This window comes from Chamaea fasciata, unplaced genomic scaffold, assembly GCF_029207755.1.
Source record: "Chamaea fasciata isolate MVZ Bird 193981 ecotype frontalis unplaced genomic scaffold, bChaFas1.0.hap1 SCAF_2, whole genome shotgun sequence".
Taxonomy (NCBI): Eukaryota; Metazoa; Chordata; class Aves; order Passeriformes; family Sylviidae; genus Chamaea; species Chamaea fasciata.
Genome location: NW_027094087.1, coordinates 53,188,075 through 53,204,994, shown reverse-complemented (window position 1 = coordinate 53,204,994; position 16,920 = coordinate 53,188,075). Strand labels below are relative to the sequence as shown.

At 43.1% G+C, this 16,920-nt stretch overlaps 2 protein-coding genes across 4 annotated transcripts; both read left to right on the top strand.

The window, feature by feature from the left end:
• The first annotated feature begins 1,338 nt into the window (after nucleotides 1-1,338).
• On the top strand, nucleotides 1,339-7,680 carry TRIM13 (tripartite motif containing 13). Of its 3 annotated transcripts, none has more exons than XM_066176124.1 (2): nucleotides 1,339-1,612; nucleotides 6,436-7,680. In XM_066176124.1, exons 1-2 carry the CDS (start codon nucleotides 1,610-1,612, stop codon nucleotides 7,666-7,668), a joined length of 1,236 nt encoding a protein of 411 aa, XP_066032221.1. In that variant the 5' UTR covers nucleotides 1,339-1,609; the 3' UTR covers nucleotides 7,669-7,680. The 3 variants fall into 3 exon arrangements, with proteins under 3 accessions (XP_066032221.1, XP_066032224.1, XP_066032223.1); XM_066176127.1 differs by lacking the exon at nucleotides 1,339-1,612 and adding an exon at nucleotides 1,876-1,956; XM_066176126.1 differs by lacking the exon at nucleotides 1,339-1,612 and adding an exon at nucleotides 1,957-1,972.
• A 1,585-nt stretch (nucleotides 7,681-9,265) lies between these two features.
• On the top strand, nucleotides 9,266-15,572 carry KCNRG (potassium channel regulator). Its single transcript, XM_066176128.1, has 2 exons — nucleotides 9,266-9,847; nucleotides 11,704-15,572. Exons 1-2 carry the CDS (start codon nucleotides 9,270-9,272, stop codon nucleotides 11,954-11,956), a joined length of 831 nt encoding a protein of 276 aa, XP_066032225.1. The 5' UTR covers nucleotides 9,266-9,269; the 3' UTR covers nucleotides 11,957-15,572.
• Nucleotides 15,573-16,920: the final 1,348 nt, after the last annotated feature.

The following is a 16,920-nucleotide window of genomic DNA, read 5'->3' as shown; positions in this document are numbered from 1 at the left end:
CAGAAATTCTTTATATAAAAGTGGCTGTTGGGAAAGTGTAGACAAGGAGTACTCAGCAAATGTAAATGCACAAGCAGTGGGATATCACTTGAAAGCAGTTTAGGTGGCTAAGGGAAACTACCCGGAATTACTTGTTTTTGATAAACAGCAAACAAGATGCTGGACAATTAAGAAGAAACAAGCAGGATGTTGAAATACATCTGAAGGTCTCAGTTGCTTTTGTGCAGCAACTCCACCTCCTGGGGCTGTTCTCCAGTGGATAGTGGAAGAAATGCTTCAGTGTGCAGCCACTCTGAAAGGAATTCTCAAAAATGCTTGTCCTTGGTCAAACTGCTCCCATTGAGTTCAGCTGAGCAGGCAGGCCAACTTGTGTGGGACATCAAGGAGAGAAGGTGAGGAGTAACCAGAATTTGCTTCCAGTAAATTGGGGAAGCATAACCTTGGCATGTTATTGAATGACTTTTAAGATCCAGATCCCTAAATAATCTGAAGAAATATGTCAGATGCGCAAGGGAGCTTCATTTGATAGAAATACGGTCTGATTTGTGATGTTCCTTGTGTGAGTAGTCCTGGACGTGAGGAGTCTCCCCTGTGCTGATGAGTGATGTGACTGCACTGGGTGCAGAATAGGGGAGTGAAGGGATGCAGGAGGCAGAGTATGTACATTTGGGAACAGCTTTTGATGTAGTATTTCACAAAATTTGACTCGAAAATAAGTTCAGTATGACTTTGATGTGAGACTTGTTCTGTTGACTGAGAACTAACAGAACTGCGAGATAGCCAACACAAAGATCCTCTGATATTTCAGAACTTTCAGACTCAGTTTCATAGTCCTGTAACTGGAATGTTCTTTCAAGTGGCCATGGAATCTCTTCTGCTCTATTTCCCTGGGACCAGTGTTATTGTGGAAAACCTGCAGAAGTTTTACAGGCCACATTAACAGGCCAAGAGATTCACCAGCTGGAAACGGTACAACCAGTGTGTTCAAGCAAATAAGAATGAGTCGCTTTCCTTTTATGAAGCACCTAAGGCTATCTGTCTCTCTCTCTCTCTCTCTTTTTTTTTTTTTTTTTTTTTTTTTTTTTTTTTTTTTTTTTTTAATTTTTAAATAAGCGTTTTCGCAAGGTGGCAGATGCCCAGCAGGATTGTCACCCAGCAGCGCCCCTCCTTAGGCTGTGCAACGTGCGCCTGTGAGCTGCGGGCTCAAGTGTAATTTAAGAGAGTTAACAAACAACAGAAACCCGTATATATCTCGGCGGAGGCACAGGCTGCAGCCTCGGCCGCCGCCTTAGGCAAGCAGCATCCACCGCCGGCCCTGTCTCCTGGCAGCTCCGGAGGCTTTCCTGGCCGCTCACAGGCAAGTGGAGGAAGGGAAGAGCCGCACCCGCTCCTGCCCTGGAGCTGGATCGGCGGCCGCGGGCCAAGGTGGGTGGGACGGCGGGGCACGAGCTCCCGTCCGATCGCTCCGGCGGGCCGGGGCCGGCGGCGGGGCGGGAGCGGCAGACCCGGAAGGCGGGCGGCGGCCGGGGGCGAGCGGCGGCGAGCCGTGCGAGTGACCGAGGGGGCCGGTGCCCCGCCCGCCCCGGGCTCCCCGCGGCCCCGGCCTGCCATGGTGAGTAGCGGGGCCCGGGGGCGGCAGGACGGGCGGGCGCGGCCGGGCAAGCGCAGGCCGCGGCTTTGTGAGGGGCGGCGGCAGCGCCCGGCCCGGGGGACGCCGCGGCCGGAACCGCCGGTTCCGCCGGCAGCCGCCATCCCCCGTGAGCCCCGCTGTGCTTCGCGGGGCGCAGGCGGAGCAGCAGGGCCTCCAGGCCCCGGGCTGCCGTGCCCGGCGGAGCGCTGTGACCCCCGCGGAGGCCAGGGCCGGCGGCTGGCTGCAGTGCCATCGTTCAGGGGCGATTCCCCGCTGGAATTGGAGAGGGGCGTTGTAACCAGGAGCAGCAATGGAACATCTGCCAGGTCAAGGGACGGTGGGGTGAGCGCCGGGGCCAGCGTTGGGGTAGCCCCTGCGCTCGACAGACCGTCCAGCCCTGGGGGTGAAACGCTGTTCTTGGGGCTGTGAATGCACTGAGCATAGACTGCTTATTTCTTCAGGCCGTCCTGCCTTTCTAGAGTCTGAACGGGTTGGATCTGCCTGGTGCTCCTGGAAAAACTTTTGACCGTGAAATACCAGATTTAAAGCATGGGCAATTTACCCAGGTCTTTTTGGCGGTCTGAATAGCAACCCTCCAGTGGCTGAAAGGGAAGAGAGGAAATTTTGTTTAGATATTGGGTAGAAATTCTTTACTGTGAGGATGGTGACACTGGAACAGGTTGCCCAGGGAGGTTGTGGATGCCCCAATCCTCGCAGTGTTCAAGGCCAGGTCAGGTAAGGCCTTGGGCAACCTGGTCTAGTGGTTGGTGTCCCTGCCCATGGCAGGGGGAGTTGGGACTAGATAATCTTCAGTCCTTTTCAACTCCTTAACATTCTACAATCCTATGTTACCTACTGCTCCTGGAAGTCAGTTGTTCCACATTAAAATGTATACAATGACCCTCCATTAGATTGCAGTTTCTCTCAGTGGAGTGAACAGGGTCATTGCTGCTGGAAGGAGGATCTTCCATCTCCCTTCCCCTCTGTGTGGGACACTTTTAGGACCAATTCAACACGCCAGTCTGACAGAAGGCTGGTGAAATTGCTCATAGGGGTCCTGACACAGACCAGGGTCCTTGCCAAGGAAGGGAGATGAGACCTCTCCTGACTAGCTCAACTGCTTGTTGAAATGTAGCTTGACTTGGTCAGTTCTCATTTAGAACAGCTACACATTCCATTGCAGGAAACTTGTAATTCAGGATTTAGCTTTTTATTCTGTTTGAAGCCTGGTGAAATTCTGGTTTTGCTTTCAGCATGCTGCTGGCTGATAAACCCAACTTCTGTGCTGAGAAGCATGCTAAATGAATTTCACTCTGGAGTGTGGGAAAAAGCTACTGTGATTGTTTTGCTCTTATTGTTTGATGTTGTTTGCCATTCTTCTTTTTAATGGTAAAACTGTGCAAGTTGCTATTTCTGATGGGTGACATCTGTTGGGTTTGTACCCAGAGAGAGATGCTTTTGGTCTGTGTGCTTCAAGTGGAGAATTCCAGGGCCACCCAAACCTGGGTCAGAAGTTACACAGAGAAATTCCCAGTGGAAAAATTGAAATGTCGCTGTAGTTCATCACACAAATACCAGGTTGCTAAGGGATGTTTCAATCCACAGATGATTTACTGTCTGAAATTAATATCCTAAAGAAGACAGAAGATAATCTGTCCAACCCGTCATACAAGTCTTCAGTATTTTTGGTTTGGCATTTCTGGTGTTGTAAGGGGAGGGGGGGGGGAAGTTTGTAGACTTGCCCATTTTTTTTTAATCCAGTGTTTTTAATGATGCTGTATAAAGGTTTTGAAATTCAGTTATATTTATAAAGCATAATTATGTAATTGGGGAAGTGGGGTTGAAATGCAGCCGGACAGTTTTAGTTGGATCATGAAGCCTTTTTGTGTATGCTTTTTGTATTTTTAGGAATGTGAAAATCTTCAGTGTTTATTCTGCAATTTTGATGGAAAGTGTTATAGTAAGCATTTTCTGAATTGGTTTGCAGTTCTTGCTGTCAGGCATGCAAAGGTGCTTTTCCAGCTCCCTAAGTGGGATGTAAAATCCTCCCTGGTAAAGGAGATGGACCAGAGCAAATATTTTCTGCCCTGTGCATTTCCATTTACTAAGATATGGAAAACTGTCATTTTAGTCCTGTAGTTATTATCCTCTTAACACGTGAGCGGAACGGATCTTTGTGCTGCTACGGTGTGTGCTGCACAAACTTATGAGTACAAGTTGGAAAGAGAGAGTTGCTCACAAAAAGGAAGACTCAAGAGTGGAGGGATGAAATTATCATCTTCGTGTCATCCCATTATTGTTAGCACTAGGAAAGATGGAAGAGAAACCTTGCTTTGAGAGCATCAGAGGTGCTTCAAAACTACATTCTCCTCCCAGAAAATGAGGTTTCTGAATGGGATCCGTGGGCTTCCAGTAAACCCATTAGTTAAGAGTTATTAGACCTTTTCTCTGGGACTTTGTCCCCAGTTGTAGTGGTGGCTTCTTCTGCCTCCTGACTTTAGTTCTGAGTAAAAAAGCTGGCAACTTTCCCAGAGGTATTTGTTTGTTTGTTTGTTTTTTGTTTGTTTTTTTTTTTCCCCCAACAAGCACAGAGGGGCATAAGCACGTAAGCATGGTTGTCGTGCTGTGACAGGAAAGTTTGGATTGGGAGGGAGGGTCCCGCTGAGGCAGGGCAGCGCTTTTGTGAGCCTTTCATTGCTGGGCTGGTAAGTCAGCCTGGAGGCTCCCGTTCCGTGTGCCTGCGGCAAGAGAAGGGCCAGGTCCCGGGCACCTCGCTCAAGGGAGCTCCCGGACCCCACAGGCCCCAGCCCCGCTCGTTCCCTGAAGGGCTCCAGGGGCACACCGCGCGTGCGCCAGCAGCAGGAAACGGCGCGAAAAACGAGGGGATGTGCTCTAGGGAAACTGTAAAAAGGGGGCGGCTTGGGGTCCGTCCCGGGCTTTTGTTGATCCCAGATCTGGACCGTACACAGTGGCAGAGCCGATGAGGGATCTAAGGACTGGTGGTCTTTCCCCTTCACTTTCTCTAGTTTCCGTCTTTACTCTCTCCTGTCTTGTTCTATCCCAGCAAGTGTGGCAATCCAATTTTACCCCTTGCTCTGTGCCGAAGTTTGCTGGCAGAGTTGGGAGCTTGGTTAAATTCCTTGTAAAAGTTAAGAGCTTGTTAGCCAACACTTGTACGACTAAATAGTGTGATAGCTGTCGGAGTTAAGGTGACTATATAATAAAGGGTAAGAGTTCCCAGCACTGGACTGCTGTCTTTGTTCAGCCCACCGAGACTTTCTACTGAATTTCTGGGCTGTGACAACCCCTCCTCCTCACTTGAAAAGCATGGGAGGTTTGCTCACACTTCCCACGGATGGCTTTTACTGCGAAGTCTTATTGGGACTACTGGTCCTTTTGTGAAGGAAAGTCAGGACTGACCTCACCTTTCTTCCTGATAGTGAATTTTGCTTTCCTTGAATCAGTGGTATTGATTTTATTGCTCTTCTTGTTCTGTGCAGCGTGGATTTTCCCTTGCAGCTCTCTTCTTGGCTCCCACATTTTCCACTTCATATTTCTTTGAGGAGACAGAAACCTTAGAAATCACATCAAAACTAATTAAGAGCTCATTCACATGCCTTGATGTCACAACAGTACTTTGATGCACTTTCCTGTGATGCCTTTCAATTTGTAAAAGGAATTTTATTACATATGTATGAATATATGTTGTATAATATGGAAGGAATTTTTGCAAGGGAAGCATCTTTCTAATTATAGCTCAAAACGAAGTGTTGGAGAGCTTTGGATGATACAGACTGTCACCTATTTTGGTCTTTATTAGCTATTTGTTTTCTTAGAGCATGCTGTAAGTTACAAGGTGTCTGCATCTGAGAACTTGGCTTTAGTTCGAGGCAGGGGAAGGGTAGTGTGCTGGGTCCCTTCACTGAGACTTTACAGGAGGAAGGATTACATGATAAATATTCTTCCTGTAGGTTCTCTCCACAGAAAGAAATTACTGAGGCATGAATGCTGTGAGAATGGAATTGGAAATAGAGATTGCAGATGAGTAAAAATGTTTTAACAGTTTTGTTTCATGATGAATTATCAAGGATTATGGGTAGCTGTTATTTGAAGTGTTTTAACTTTGTGCTGAATAGCTCAATAGTAACACATTCAGTTGGTTATTTAAAAATATTGCAGGAGCAAGAGAAAAGCTAGTTCTTAAAGTGAGTGGTGACTTTCCTTTGGCCTTGGAAGTAGAGCAAAAAGACACATAATGTATTCTGTAGCAGCAGAAATACTGCAGCTGGGCTTTTTCAGTCACTTTTAGTATTGTCTGCAGTACCAGTGTGTGGGGTTTGAAACTGGAAGATTTGGATGAGTGGAGCAAGTAGAAAGTAATCAAATCCTAGCAGAGTGTATTGGCTGAGTATCTTCTGTGCAAATCCCATTTCTGTGTGTTGCATCAGCAAGGAAAGATGTAAGTCTTGTACTGTTACTATGAGTACATGAGTTATTTTCTTTCAAAATTCTTGCTGGGGTTGGCAAGTGTTCTTTTCCAGCATTTCTAGTTGAGAATCCAAAAAAGTCATTCTGCCTGAGCATTGCACCATTCTTGTGCCTGCCATTTGCTGGCCAGATACCACAGCCAAAGGGTACTGGCTGCAGAAAGCCAGCTGAGGCTCTGGCTTCAGGATACTGGAGGAAAAAGACCCCATCCTTTTCTCACTGAAACGTGTCTCAGATGGGGATTGGTTTTTGTATGGTCTCCTTGAGGGAGAAATAAGTTTTGTAAGTTCTGTTACCATCTTTTTTCTCTTTCTTAGGATATGATGGAGCTCCTAGAGGAAGATCTGACCTGTCCCATTTGCTGTAGCCTGTTTGATGATCCTCGTGTCCTGCCCTGTTCACACAATTTCTGCAGAAAGTGTCTGGAAGGAATTCTTGAGGGAAATGTGCGGAATGTGCTTTGGAGGCCATCCCCTTTCAAGTGCCCTACATGCAGGAAGGAGACTCCTGTCACTGGAGTCAACAGCTTGCAGGTCAACTATTCCTTGAAAGGTATCGTGGAGAAGTACAACAAAATCAAGGTAACTCCAAAAATGCCTGTGTGCAAAGTGCACAGCGGACAACCCCTTAACATTTTTTGCCGGACTGACATGCAGCTGATCTGTGGAGTTTGTGCCACCCGTGGTGACCACACAAAGCATGTTTTCTGTTCAATCGAAGAAGCTTATTCCCAGGAGAAGCGGGCTTTTGAAACTTTGTTTCAGGGCTTTGAAACTTGGCGTTGTGGAGATGCCCTCTCGCGGCTGGATACCTTGGAGACCAGTAAGAGGAAAGCTCTGCAGATGCTGACTAAAGATTCTGACAAAGTGAAGGAGTTCTTTGAGAAGCTGCAGCACACGCTGGAGCAGAAGCGAAATGAGATTCTATCTGACTTTGAGACCATGAAGCTTGCAGTGATGCAGGCCTATGATCCGGAAATCAATAAACTGAACACAATTCTGCAAGAGCAGCGGATGGCTTTTAACATTGCAGAGGCCTTCAAAGATGTGTCTGAACCCATCATATTTCTGCAACAGATGCAGGAGTTCAGGGAAAAAATCAAGGTGCTCAAAGAAACCCCTTTACCTTGTTCCACTGTGGACATCAGTCCCACAATGAAGAGCTTTGATACCAGCCAGTGGAATGGAATAAAACTTGTTGATGTGGACAAACTTTCCTTGCCTCAGGAAAGCAACACTTTTAAATTCAAGATTCCCTCAGTCTTTTCACGCAGATTTATAGTGAACTCTCTTATCTTCTTGCTCATTCTTGCTGTCACCAGAATGTCCTTTGTGGAGTCAGTCATTGACAATTTCCAGTGCTGGAAATCTCAGTTCCTTACAGTTTGCTTGTCCTATTTGGCAGATACCGTGGAGATAGCAGATCATGCAGTCTTTTACTGGGAACAGATGACAGATGGAGCTTCACTTTTAAGAGAAAAGTGTAAAAACTATACGTTGGTTGTACTGGATAACGTTGCACAGTTTGTGTGCAAATATAAACTGTTGTGAGGTGTCTGCTGGAATATAAGAACTAAGAGAGATCTGGGGAAGAAAACATGGAACTTCTTAAATTAATTGGTCTTTTCAGACTTCCAGTGAAAACATTCAAAGATTCAAAATGATTCCAAAACAGTCATAATGTTCACATAATTTGAACACTGCTAAAACAGAAAGTGAAATGGAGCTTTGAAATACACTTTGTGGATTCTTCTTTCAGTGGTGATTATGGAAATATTACTCACTGTATATCATTATTCTTACCAAAATATAGGGCCAGACTGTATCTTTAGTTTGATGTTAATGTAATTGTAGAATAAGATAAGAGATTGTGGTTTAAAAAAAAAATCTAACTGGGGAGATCGTTTGGAAAGAAGAAGAGTTGTGATTGAGGTGAGCTCTGTGCTGACAGGTTAGCTGAGGACTGCCCTTCCACTGCAAAATGCAGCGTGCATCATTCACGTGCTGGAACCAGCTTCTATCTGATGATATTACTTCTCTCTGAAATAGGTGTATGTTTCGGTTTGGTTTTGTGGTGTTGGGTTTTTTTTTCGTATAACCAAATGCTGTAATTACCCTGTGCATTCAGATTATGTGTTCTACAAAAATGTATCTTCAGGGCAAGCATATATTCTAGAGGTAATGATAAGCACAGGCTGCCAGATGGTATGTACTTTGCAGATAGTTCATACTTTGCAGTTTACTTTTTCAGCATCAAATTGTTGGGGTAGCTGGGCTGTTTTGTTAGATCCGTGTTTCTCTGAAGCCACACTTTCTTAAAGACTGGCCTTAACATGAAGAACTTAGTGCAGTGAAAGGCATGCAGGGGTCTGCCACAGGAAGGCAGCCTGGGCTTTAGCCCTGCAGAGGTGGCAGGTACAAGAGCTGCTCTCCTGTCCCTCTCTACCCTTCCAGATTGCAATTCCAAAAGCCAGGAAAAATGATTGGATGATTTCCTGGAACAGGTTGTGTGATGCAGCAGGTGTATGGATGTTGGTGGTGTTTGAAGAACCTTGTATAGGTTCTCCTGCTGTTACTGTGTTTTTGTGTATCTCATTTCAGGAGCTAATTGAATTTTCTGGTTGTATTGACTTGGCCTTAGATAACAGTGATTTAAAGGGAACCTTAAGCTTGAGTTCTTTGAAGTGCCCTTCTTTTGGAGCATATGGTACTTGCCTGAAGCACATCTAACCTCTTTTTGCAGTGGTCCTATGAACAGCAGTGTATGGAATGAAAAAGTTGAACTGACATTTCTTGAAAACAAACATAATGTGTGCCATACTTTGGGAATATTCGTTGACCTCTCTCAAGGTTTCATAAGTTGTGACAGTCAATTCACTGTATTCCGGTAGTCCTTGCAAGCTGTTAATTTCAAAAATAAAACATTAAATTCCAAGAATCAAAGTTTCCAAGCAACCAAACCCAGCAAACAAAACTATTGTACATGATATTTACATCTTTGTTGCCTGGGAATCCTGTTGCTGCTCCACACCTCACTCCAAACACTTACTTAAAGCACGCAATGGTTCTTGCAGCTGCCTTGCAGTTTAGGAAGGATCAAGTCACAGACATGCAGATGAGAGAGCTGTGATTCCTGAGTGGCTGAGGTAGCCATGAGTAGTCGAGAGGTGATCGTTCTGAATGTGGGAGGTGTGAGGTTTGTAACCCGGGCTTCTACCTTGCAGCAGTTCCCTGAGTCCAGGCTGGCACGGATGGTAAATGACGATAACCGGGAATTGAAACTGGTGAATGGAGAGTTTTTTGTGGACAGAGATGGAGCTTTGTTTAGTTACATCATGGACTTCTTGAGGACTCTCCAGGTGTCCTTACCAACTGATTTCTCAGACTATCAGAGGCTGCAGAGAGAAGCAGAATTCTATGGACTCTACCCCTTGGCCGACCTCCTGAGCCAAGAACATTTGCTGAAGTCGAGGCTGGAGATCTTGGAAGTGCGTTTTTCTCTCCAAGAAATGCAGACTTTTTTCCGGATCTTTGGTTCTTGCAGTACCACCATTGAGGCACTAGCTGAGCAGATCACTGTGTTTACAGGGCAGCAGACAGGACAGGGCTGGAACAGCCCTTTTCCTTCTCAGAAACCACTAGTTCCACTTCCTTTGGAAAGACCCTCTCATCACGATCTGGTTTTTCTGTGTGGTACTGAGTATTCTGCTGGTGACCAGTTCGTGGCCAGGTACTGTTCTTAGAGTGACTTCTCATTATGGATATGTCTTTGTGACTTCCAGTTCATGAAGTGCATGCTACATAGTAGCAAAGCTCATTTTAAAGAAACTGAAAGAAAAGAAATATATTCCCTTTTTTTTCCTGTTCAATGTTATTTTTTTTCTAGTTCTGAAACACCCAGTTTAATTTGTTACACTGATTTGCCTGTTCTTCAGCTTTCTGAAATACTGTTCTTGATGTTTGTTTATGAGCTCTCTTGCGTTTTTCTCTCTCTCTGCCATTTCCTCCTCACTCACTTTAGAATTTCACAGTATCACCTTCTAGAGAACATGAAAAACACAGTAAAATGAAGCAAAGGAAACAAAGTAAAGACATACTGGAGGAAGCCTAAAATCTCCACTAGCTTATAGTGCAAAAGGCTTTCATATGGAAAACAGGAAACAGAGAATGGCAAGAAGGGTTAAAAACTCCAGTGGGACTGAGACAGCATTTTGGGGACTGGAAAGCTTTTGTAGAGCTTTTTATTAGGGGGAGGGAGAAGAGACAGATTATTAACTATATGCTTCACAGTGGGTTTTCTTTGAATTCAGAGCCAGGTTCTGTTTTTATAAAGATAACTGTGTATCAGTAATTTTTGTGATAGCAGTATCATATTCTAATGACTATTTAGGTTTTTTAAACTATCTTTTGCTGGATGTCTCTATTGTATGGAGACATGTTCTTACTGTATAAGAAAATGTTAACCTAATTTGTCCTCTGTGGCTGTAAGAACATCTGGAATTTTATGGAAATTTCACTGAAATATTTCCAAAAGTGTTATTCAATTTGAATACACGAACCAACACAGCAGTCTTTTGTTAATTTTTTTAAGAAAATAAAGTTTATCTTTCTTCCAGCTTTCTTTGGCTAAGAAAGTAGAGTAAAAACTACTTTGCATTTGTGAAGCAATATATATGTTTGTGTGCCAAACCTTTAATTTGTAACATATTACTAATTTTAATGGATTAGCAATTGGTTGAGTAGGTTATGGCAACTTAAGTAGTGGGGAAAATATTTCTGATTTTTTTCATGTATTTCGTCAGACTTGGTAAAAATTTCCCTCTGCAGATCAATAAAAAAAGCTTATCTTGAGTAATGAAACAAGTCAAATTTGATTATGTTGCCTTGCTGAATTTCTGTCTCCTTAATCTTTGTGATGACATGGACTTTTTTGCCTTTCGTGTGCTTTCCGTGAATGTTTGGTGTACTTGCCTGTGAACTGTGGAACAGTTTCACCCGTCAGTTTATATCTTTTGTAATAGTATTTTTACCTGACTTCTGCTCCTCAGAATGCCTGGATAGATTCTTACACTGTACTTTATATCAAATTAAATCAGTTTGAGGCCATGTGAAAATGATTTTCGTATTTGTTACCAGACGACCTGCTGTACAAGGTAACTTTGCAATAAATGTCGCTGTTTGTAGACAGAGATCCTGTATGTTGGAGAGTGATGCTTTTGGGGTGAATGTGACTCTGCTGTCCATCATTTACTCTTACCTGAAAAACTGTTGCAGCATTGCAGAGCCTGCTGCTCCCTTCTCCTCTGTTAAGTGAGACAAGATGGGGATTGTCACAGATATTTCTCAAGAAAGTAAGTTTTGTGGCAGGGGAGGGTGTGAAAGAGAAGCACTTCTTCCCCAGCACATAACTCGATGAACTGAGAATTACTCATAACAAAGGAAAGTGTCCAGTTGTCCTTAAAAGAGGAAAAAACTATCCGGAGCCTTGGTTCCTGTAAACACAGTGCAGCTGTGCTGATCTACGCTGTCAAGAAGTAGTTAAAGTGTGTTTTAACTGCTTTTTTTTTTCTTTTTTCCTGATTTTAGGTATGTTTCCATAAAGCCTGATAATAGAAAGCTGATTAATGGTACTAATGTGCTAGGCCTGCTGTTTGACACTTTACTCAAAGATGGATTTCGCCTCATAAGCACAAGGACAGTCGCCAGTGAAGAAAAGGTTGAATGCTACACTTTTGAAAGGTTGAAGAGGGCAGCAGGCCTTGCCATCATGGTGAACCAAATCCCAGGGAGCTCTGGGGTAGCACAGGCAAGGAGGAGCCAAGTGCAGAAAGGGAAATAAAGGCTTTTCCTTCCATCTTTTGCATGTAGAGGAGGGATGTATCAGCACTGGTGGCCTTTTTTTTTGTTTGTTTTGGCTTGTCTGAAACTGCAGCTATTGAGGGAAGTAACAAACACATTTTCTTTCAAGTATTTAGGGTAAAAAATGCTTTCTTGCCTTTTACCACTCCACCCTCTTTAAGTAAAAGAAGCCCAGATTCAATACTGGGTTTGTGGACCAGATTTCAGCATTTCCAGGAGTTGTTTTTGTTTTTTCTCTGTGGCTAAAATGTACATGAGGACTTGCAAAGCATCACCCGTCCCTTCCAGAAAATTGTTTTTATGTTCTGTGCTAATCTGCAAGTAGATTTTAAAAACGTGGTCATACATGAAGAAATAACATCTTGATGCAACTGTCATCCCAACAGTCTAGAGAAGTGGCTGGAGGAGGAATGCAAACCCCAACGATTGATTGGTGCTTCCACTCACTGACTCTCTTGCAGTTGGCTGAGAGCAGTGTAAGGAGAACATCCCGAGCTGTGCTGCTGTGTGGCTTTGTGAAAGCCATTGCTGAAGTCTGTGAAATAATGTGACTGTTGCAGAACACTCCTCTGTCCTCCCACTGTGGTGGCAGCGTGATTCTCTTTGGTTCTGAGAATTAAATGATAAAGATCTTTGTGAGCAGAAGGTCAGTTAATTTTTAGTGCTTTCACCATTAAAAGGATGAAAATGTGATAAACAGCCCTTCAGATGAAAGAGTTTGTACAGTCAAACAAAATAGTGCAAAGGATTTTTTAGCACTTGTTAAGTACAACACAGTTGGAAGGCTTAGCAGAAGTGGCTTTAAGAGCCTTGGAAATGTTAGTCTTGTACAAAGCTTTGTAAAGATGCCAAAATTAGCTCAGGTACTGAGAGAGGTAAATTAATGAAGCTTTATAAATTAAGAATCTTTTGTCCTTCCATCAAGGCAGGGAAAGAAGATAGCAATAACTTCAGGCATTCATGATTTGCATCTCAATTTTGTTGCTGATAAAATACCATCTTTCCAAGGCTTCAAACAGCCCAGGAGAACCACTTTGAGCTTTCTTGACTGACCAATTAGATCTTGCTTTTCATTAGTTTTAAAATGTGAATGCATTACTTTATTTACAGCACTTGATAACGGGAGTGGGACTCAGCCATCTGTTTCTTGCCCTAAGGAGTTTCAGTGAAATGGTCTTCCCAGACTGGTGGTGCCACTATCAGACACCTCTATTCTTTGGCTACTTCTCAGGCGTTTCAGCTTCAGCCAAGTTCAGGAGCTCAGCAGAAACAGTGGGGTCCTCTTTGCTTTGTTCTAGAGCTGTTTGGGTTGAGAATGTGATTATGGGACTACATCTAAGCTGCTTACAGGTTATATAATGTAATAAATGGGAATGTAAGAGTGAATGCTTTCACTTCAAATGGCATTTTTTTTGGTCAATAATGTCAATATGTTCATATTTGTCTTGATGAAGTAAGATATTTGTTACATTGAGAACCATCATGCACTGAACAACCTCCCCACAGATGTGGTGGAGCCTCCATTGTTAGAAGTTTTGAAGCGGATGCTAAATGATTTCATGGTAGCTGCATTTCACATGAAAGACTGGGCCAGATGATCTTTTGAGTTCCCTTCCAGCCTGGCCTGTTCCATGATTCTGTGGAGACCTTCTGTGAAGGTCTGTGCTAGAAAGCCTATCATGGTGGGCTTTGAGGTCAGACCACTGTTGGGTGACAGAGCAGACAAGCTGTCTGGGATGACTGTCCCCACAAGTTGCTGTGCTGCAGACAACACTCTTTGTTTGGAAGCTATAGTGTTGATTATTGGGTGAATCATCAACTGTGGATATTGTAGGTGGAGAGACTAGCCCATAATAATGTGAAGCACGAGACAAAAAACCAAACCAAACCAAACCAAACCAAAACAAAAAAAAAAAAAAAAAGGGCAACTTCTTACAGGGAAAGTTAAAAAATAGACCCGAGGCTGTATTTTGACATTTTGCCCTAAATGATCACCAATAGCAGTGATGTAAGCTGAGACAAGTTTCAGAACCCCTCATAGTAACAATTACACTGTTTCAGGTACCACAAAAGTAGGGACTTTGTTTTCCTTGCTGCAGCAGCCACTTAGAAAGTTGAAGTTTGGATTCCAATTTGTTGTTGTTAATAAAGGGAAAGAAAAGACAAAATACTTCAATTTTTAAAGAGCCCCAAAGCTTTTACCTATGCCATCATCTATGTTCCATGTCTTTGGCAATATAAATGTTTGATACAACCATTTCAGTAACATTTTATGACGGGCTGAGCACTTTCTGATTCCTCTCATGGGTTTTTATTTAGCACCAGCATCATTCTATGGATACAATATTTGGCTTTGGAAAATATACCAGTGCAAGTTGCTGTCATGTAAAAAGCCATATGTGCTTTAACTCGTCCTTGGGTAACAGCATGTTGTGACTGTGCTTCTTTTGGAAGCAAGGCACATGACCATCAACAAGCTTGGGTTCCCAGAGTTGTTCTAGCATTTATTCTTACTTAGCTCTGAACTGAGAAGTGTCACCTTCTGTCATTTTGTGTTCCTGTAGAGAACATGACTAGGCTCTTTCTTACACAATGCTTTCACTTTGTTGTTTTTTGTTTGTTTTTTTTTAACTGGTAGTTCCTTAAATAAGTTTGACAGCATGTGTGTGAACAACCTGATAGAAATCTGTTGAAAGTGTCTGACTGATACCAGTAGGATACCCATGACTTTAATGGAAGATTGATTGAATAAATTAATTGAAGCTGGTTCTTCAAAGAAAGCACCTGACTGGATTTTTTTATACAGAAAAAGGAAGCAGTGATGGTAGAGCTACAGGTGTTGTGTAGCTTCAAGCTACAACTAAATAGCAGTAATTATGGAGGAACAGGTGAAATTATGTACATTCATGGACAAACTAAAATAAAAATAGCACTGATTTACTAGGAGGATCTTCAGCTGGCCTCCACCTTGCAAGGTTATTTATGCTACTGTAAAGTGTTGCTGAGCCAGGATGGTAACTTTTCTGTGTTCTCTTTGAAATGGTACGCAGTGTAACTTGCAGGCACCAAGGCAGGAATTTAGAAGTAGTGGCCAATGTTTATACTGCCCCTTCCCTTCTGAAGCCCCAAACAAGCAGGGATGCAGCAGAGCAGACTGTGTGGCGTGTGCTCAGCAGAGTTGTTCACACAGAAGGGAACAGCTGTACAAGTGATTTTGGCTGATAGGAACTACGAGTCTGAGTGATTTTAAAAGCTGCTTCGTCAAAACCACATTATGTGCTAAAAGAAGTACTTTCACCCAAACATTGGCAAGCAATTCAACTCTGGATCTCACAACACAATCTCTGCTAGACTAGCAGTGTGTTGTAGGTGACTTGGTTGTGCTTTTACTTGTGACAGAACCAGAAGCTCTGATTTCTCACATCTAGCTCTATTTTTGGTTAAATGGGAATGGATTTTGAGACATCTTGACTTTTATTTTCCAATAAAGTAATTTGTTATCCCTGACATAATCCACTTCAAGTCATTGCCAACTTTCTCAAGAGAATTCCTTTTTTTTCCTGTGAAGATGCAGAATTTGCTGATTTCAGTAAACTTCACTGCTGTATTTGCCTTTTTAATCTTCCCTGGATTCAGCAGAAATGTGGAAACTGTTCTATTGCCTGTGATGCTGGAAAGGGACTGCCACTGTGCTGGGACAGCCCCCTCACTCACTCACAGTGAGCTCTGTGCTTTGTAACAGGCAAGCAGACAGAGACTTAGGGGAAAAAGAAACTGAATGGTGAGGCAGCACCACTACCCTGTCCCACTCATGGCGACTGCAGTGTACATGGCCGAAGGAGATCATCCAAAATGAGGTGATAGCTTGTGGGATTTGCAAAAGGCAGATGATTCAGAAATCATTTGTGGTACACTTTCTCATTTCAATCACTTTTCTCTCCTTTATAGCTGGGTTTCATCCTGTGTTTCTGTATTCAAGACTGTCAAGGGCTTTGTCAGTACAATCTTGTGGTGCCTGTTGGGTGTCCCAACAGGATAGAGGTACCACACACTTTTTCCATCTCCCTATCCTTGCACCATGTTGATGTCCTTTTCTAGTGATTTGTGACATTTTTTGTGCTTTTAAGTAACTTTTTGCCTGCTTCTTCACACACTGGGAAGTCTCTCTTGTGTCATTCTTATCCCTTTCAGGGACATGTCATTTATTTACCACTTGTTCAGTATCCTGCTGATACCAGGAAGGACAGAGTCTATTGTGAAATACCCTTTTGTTCTTTGGGTATTGATTTCAGTGACAGTTCATGAGGGTTTTTGTTTCTTTAGGAAGTGCAGTCACTGCATTCTTACAGGTTCTGCAGTCACACGTGATTGTATTAATGATTAAGAATAGATGTTTAAATAAAACTCTAGAAATTGATACAATAGACTAAGATACTGTTTAGACTAAGACTGATCACTTTGTGCTGGCCATAGTACTGGGAAGTCTCCCCCTTTACTAAATAATTCCAAACAATTTTTCACTTCATAACTGAATTTTATTAAGTAGTAGAAGATCCTCCCTACAATGCCATATATGAGGAATCAATAGCCATAGGGCAAAACAGTGATGCTGAAGTAATTGCATCATGCCCAGTGGTAGTAACTTCTGTTAACTTTGGAGAAACTTTTCTGCCCAGTGAACTCTTCCCAGTTTCTACCTATTTTGGTTGGTTTGCAGCTTTCCAATGCTCAAAAATAACTCCCTTAATCTGACCCAAGCAAGGCTGATGTGCTTTTGTCAATCTCTTGGTTGGATAAGTCTCAGGTACATCCAACACAACCTGGGTGATATTTTGTTTTGATCCACAGCTGAATTCAGTACCAGAAAGCCACCAGAGTGGATCAAAAATCCTGTTTGAGTTCACAACAAAGCATTCATAACTTTGAATACTTTTTTTTTCTTTT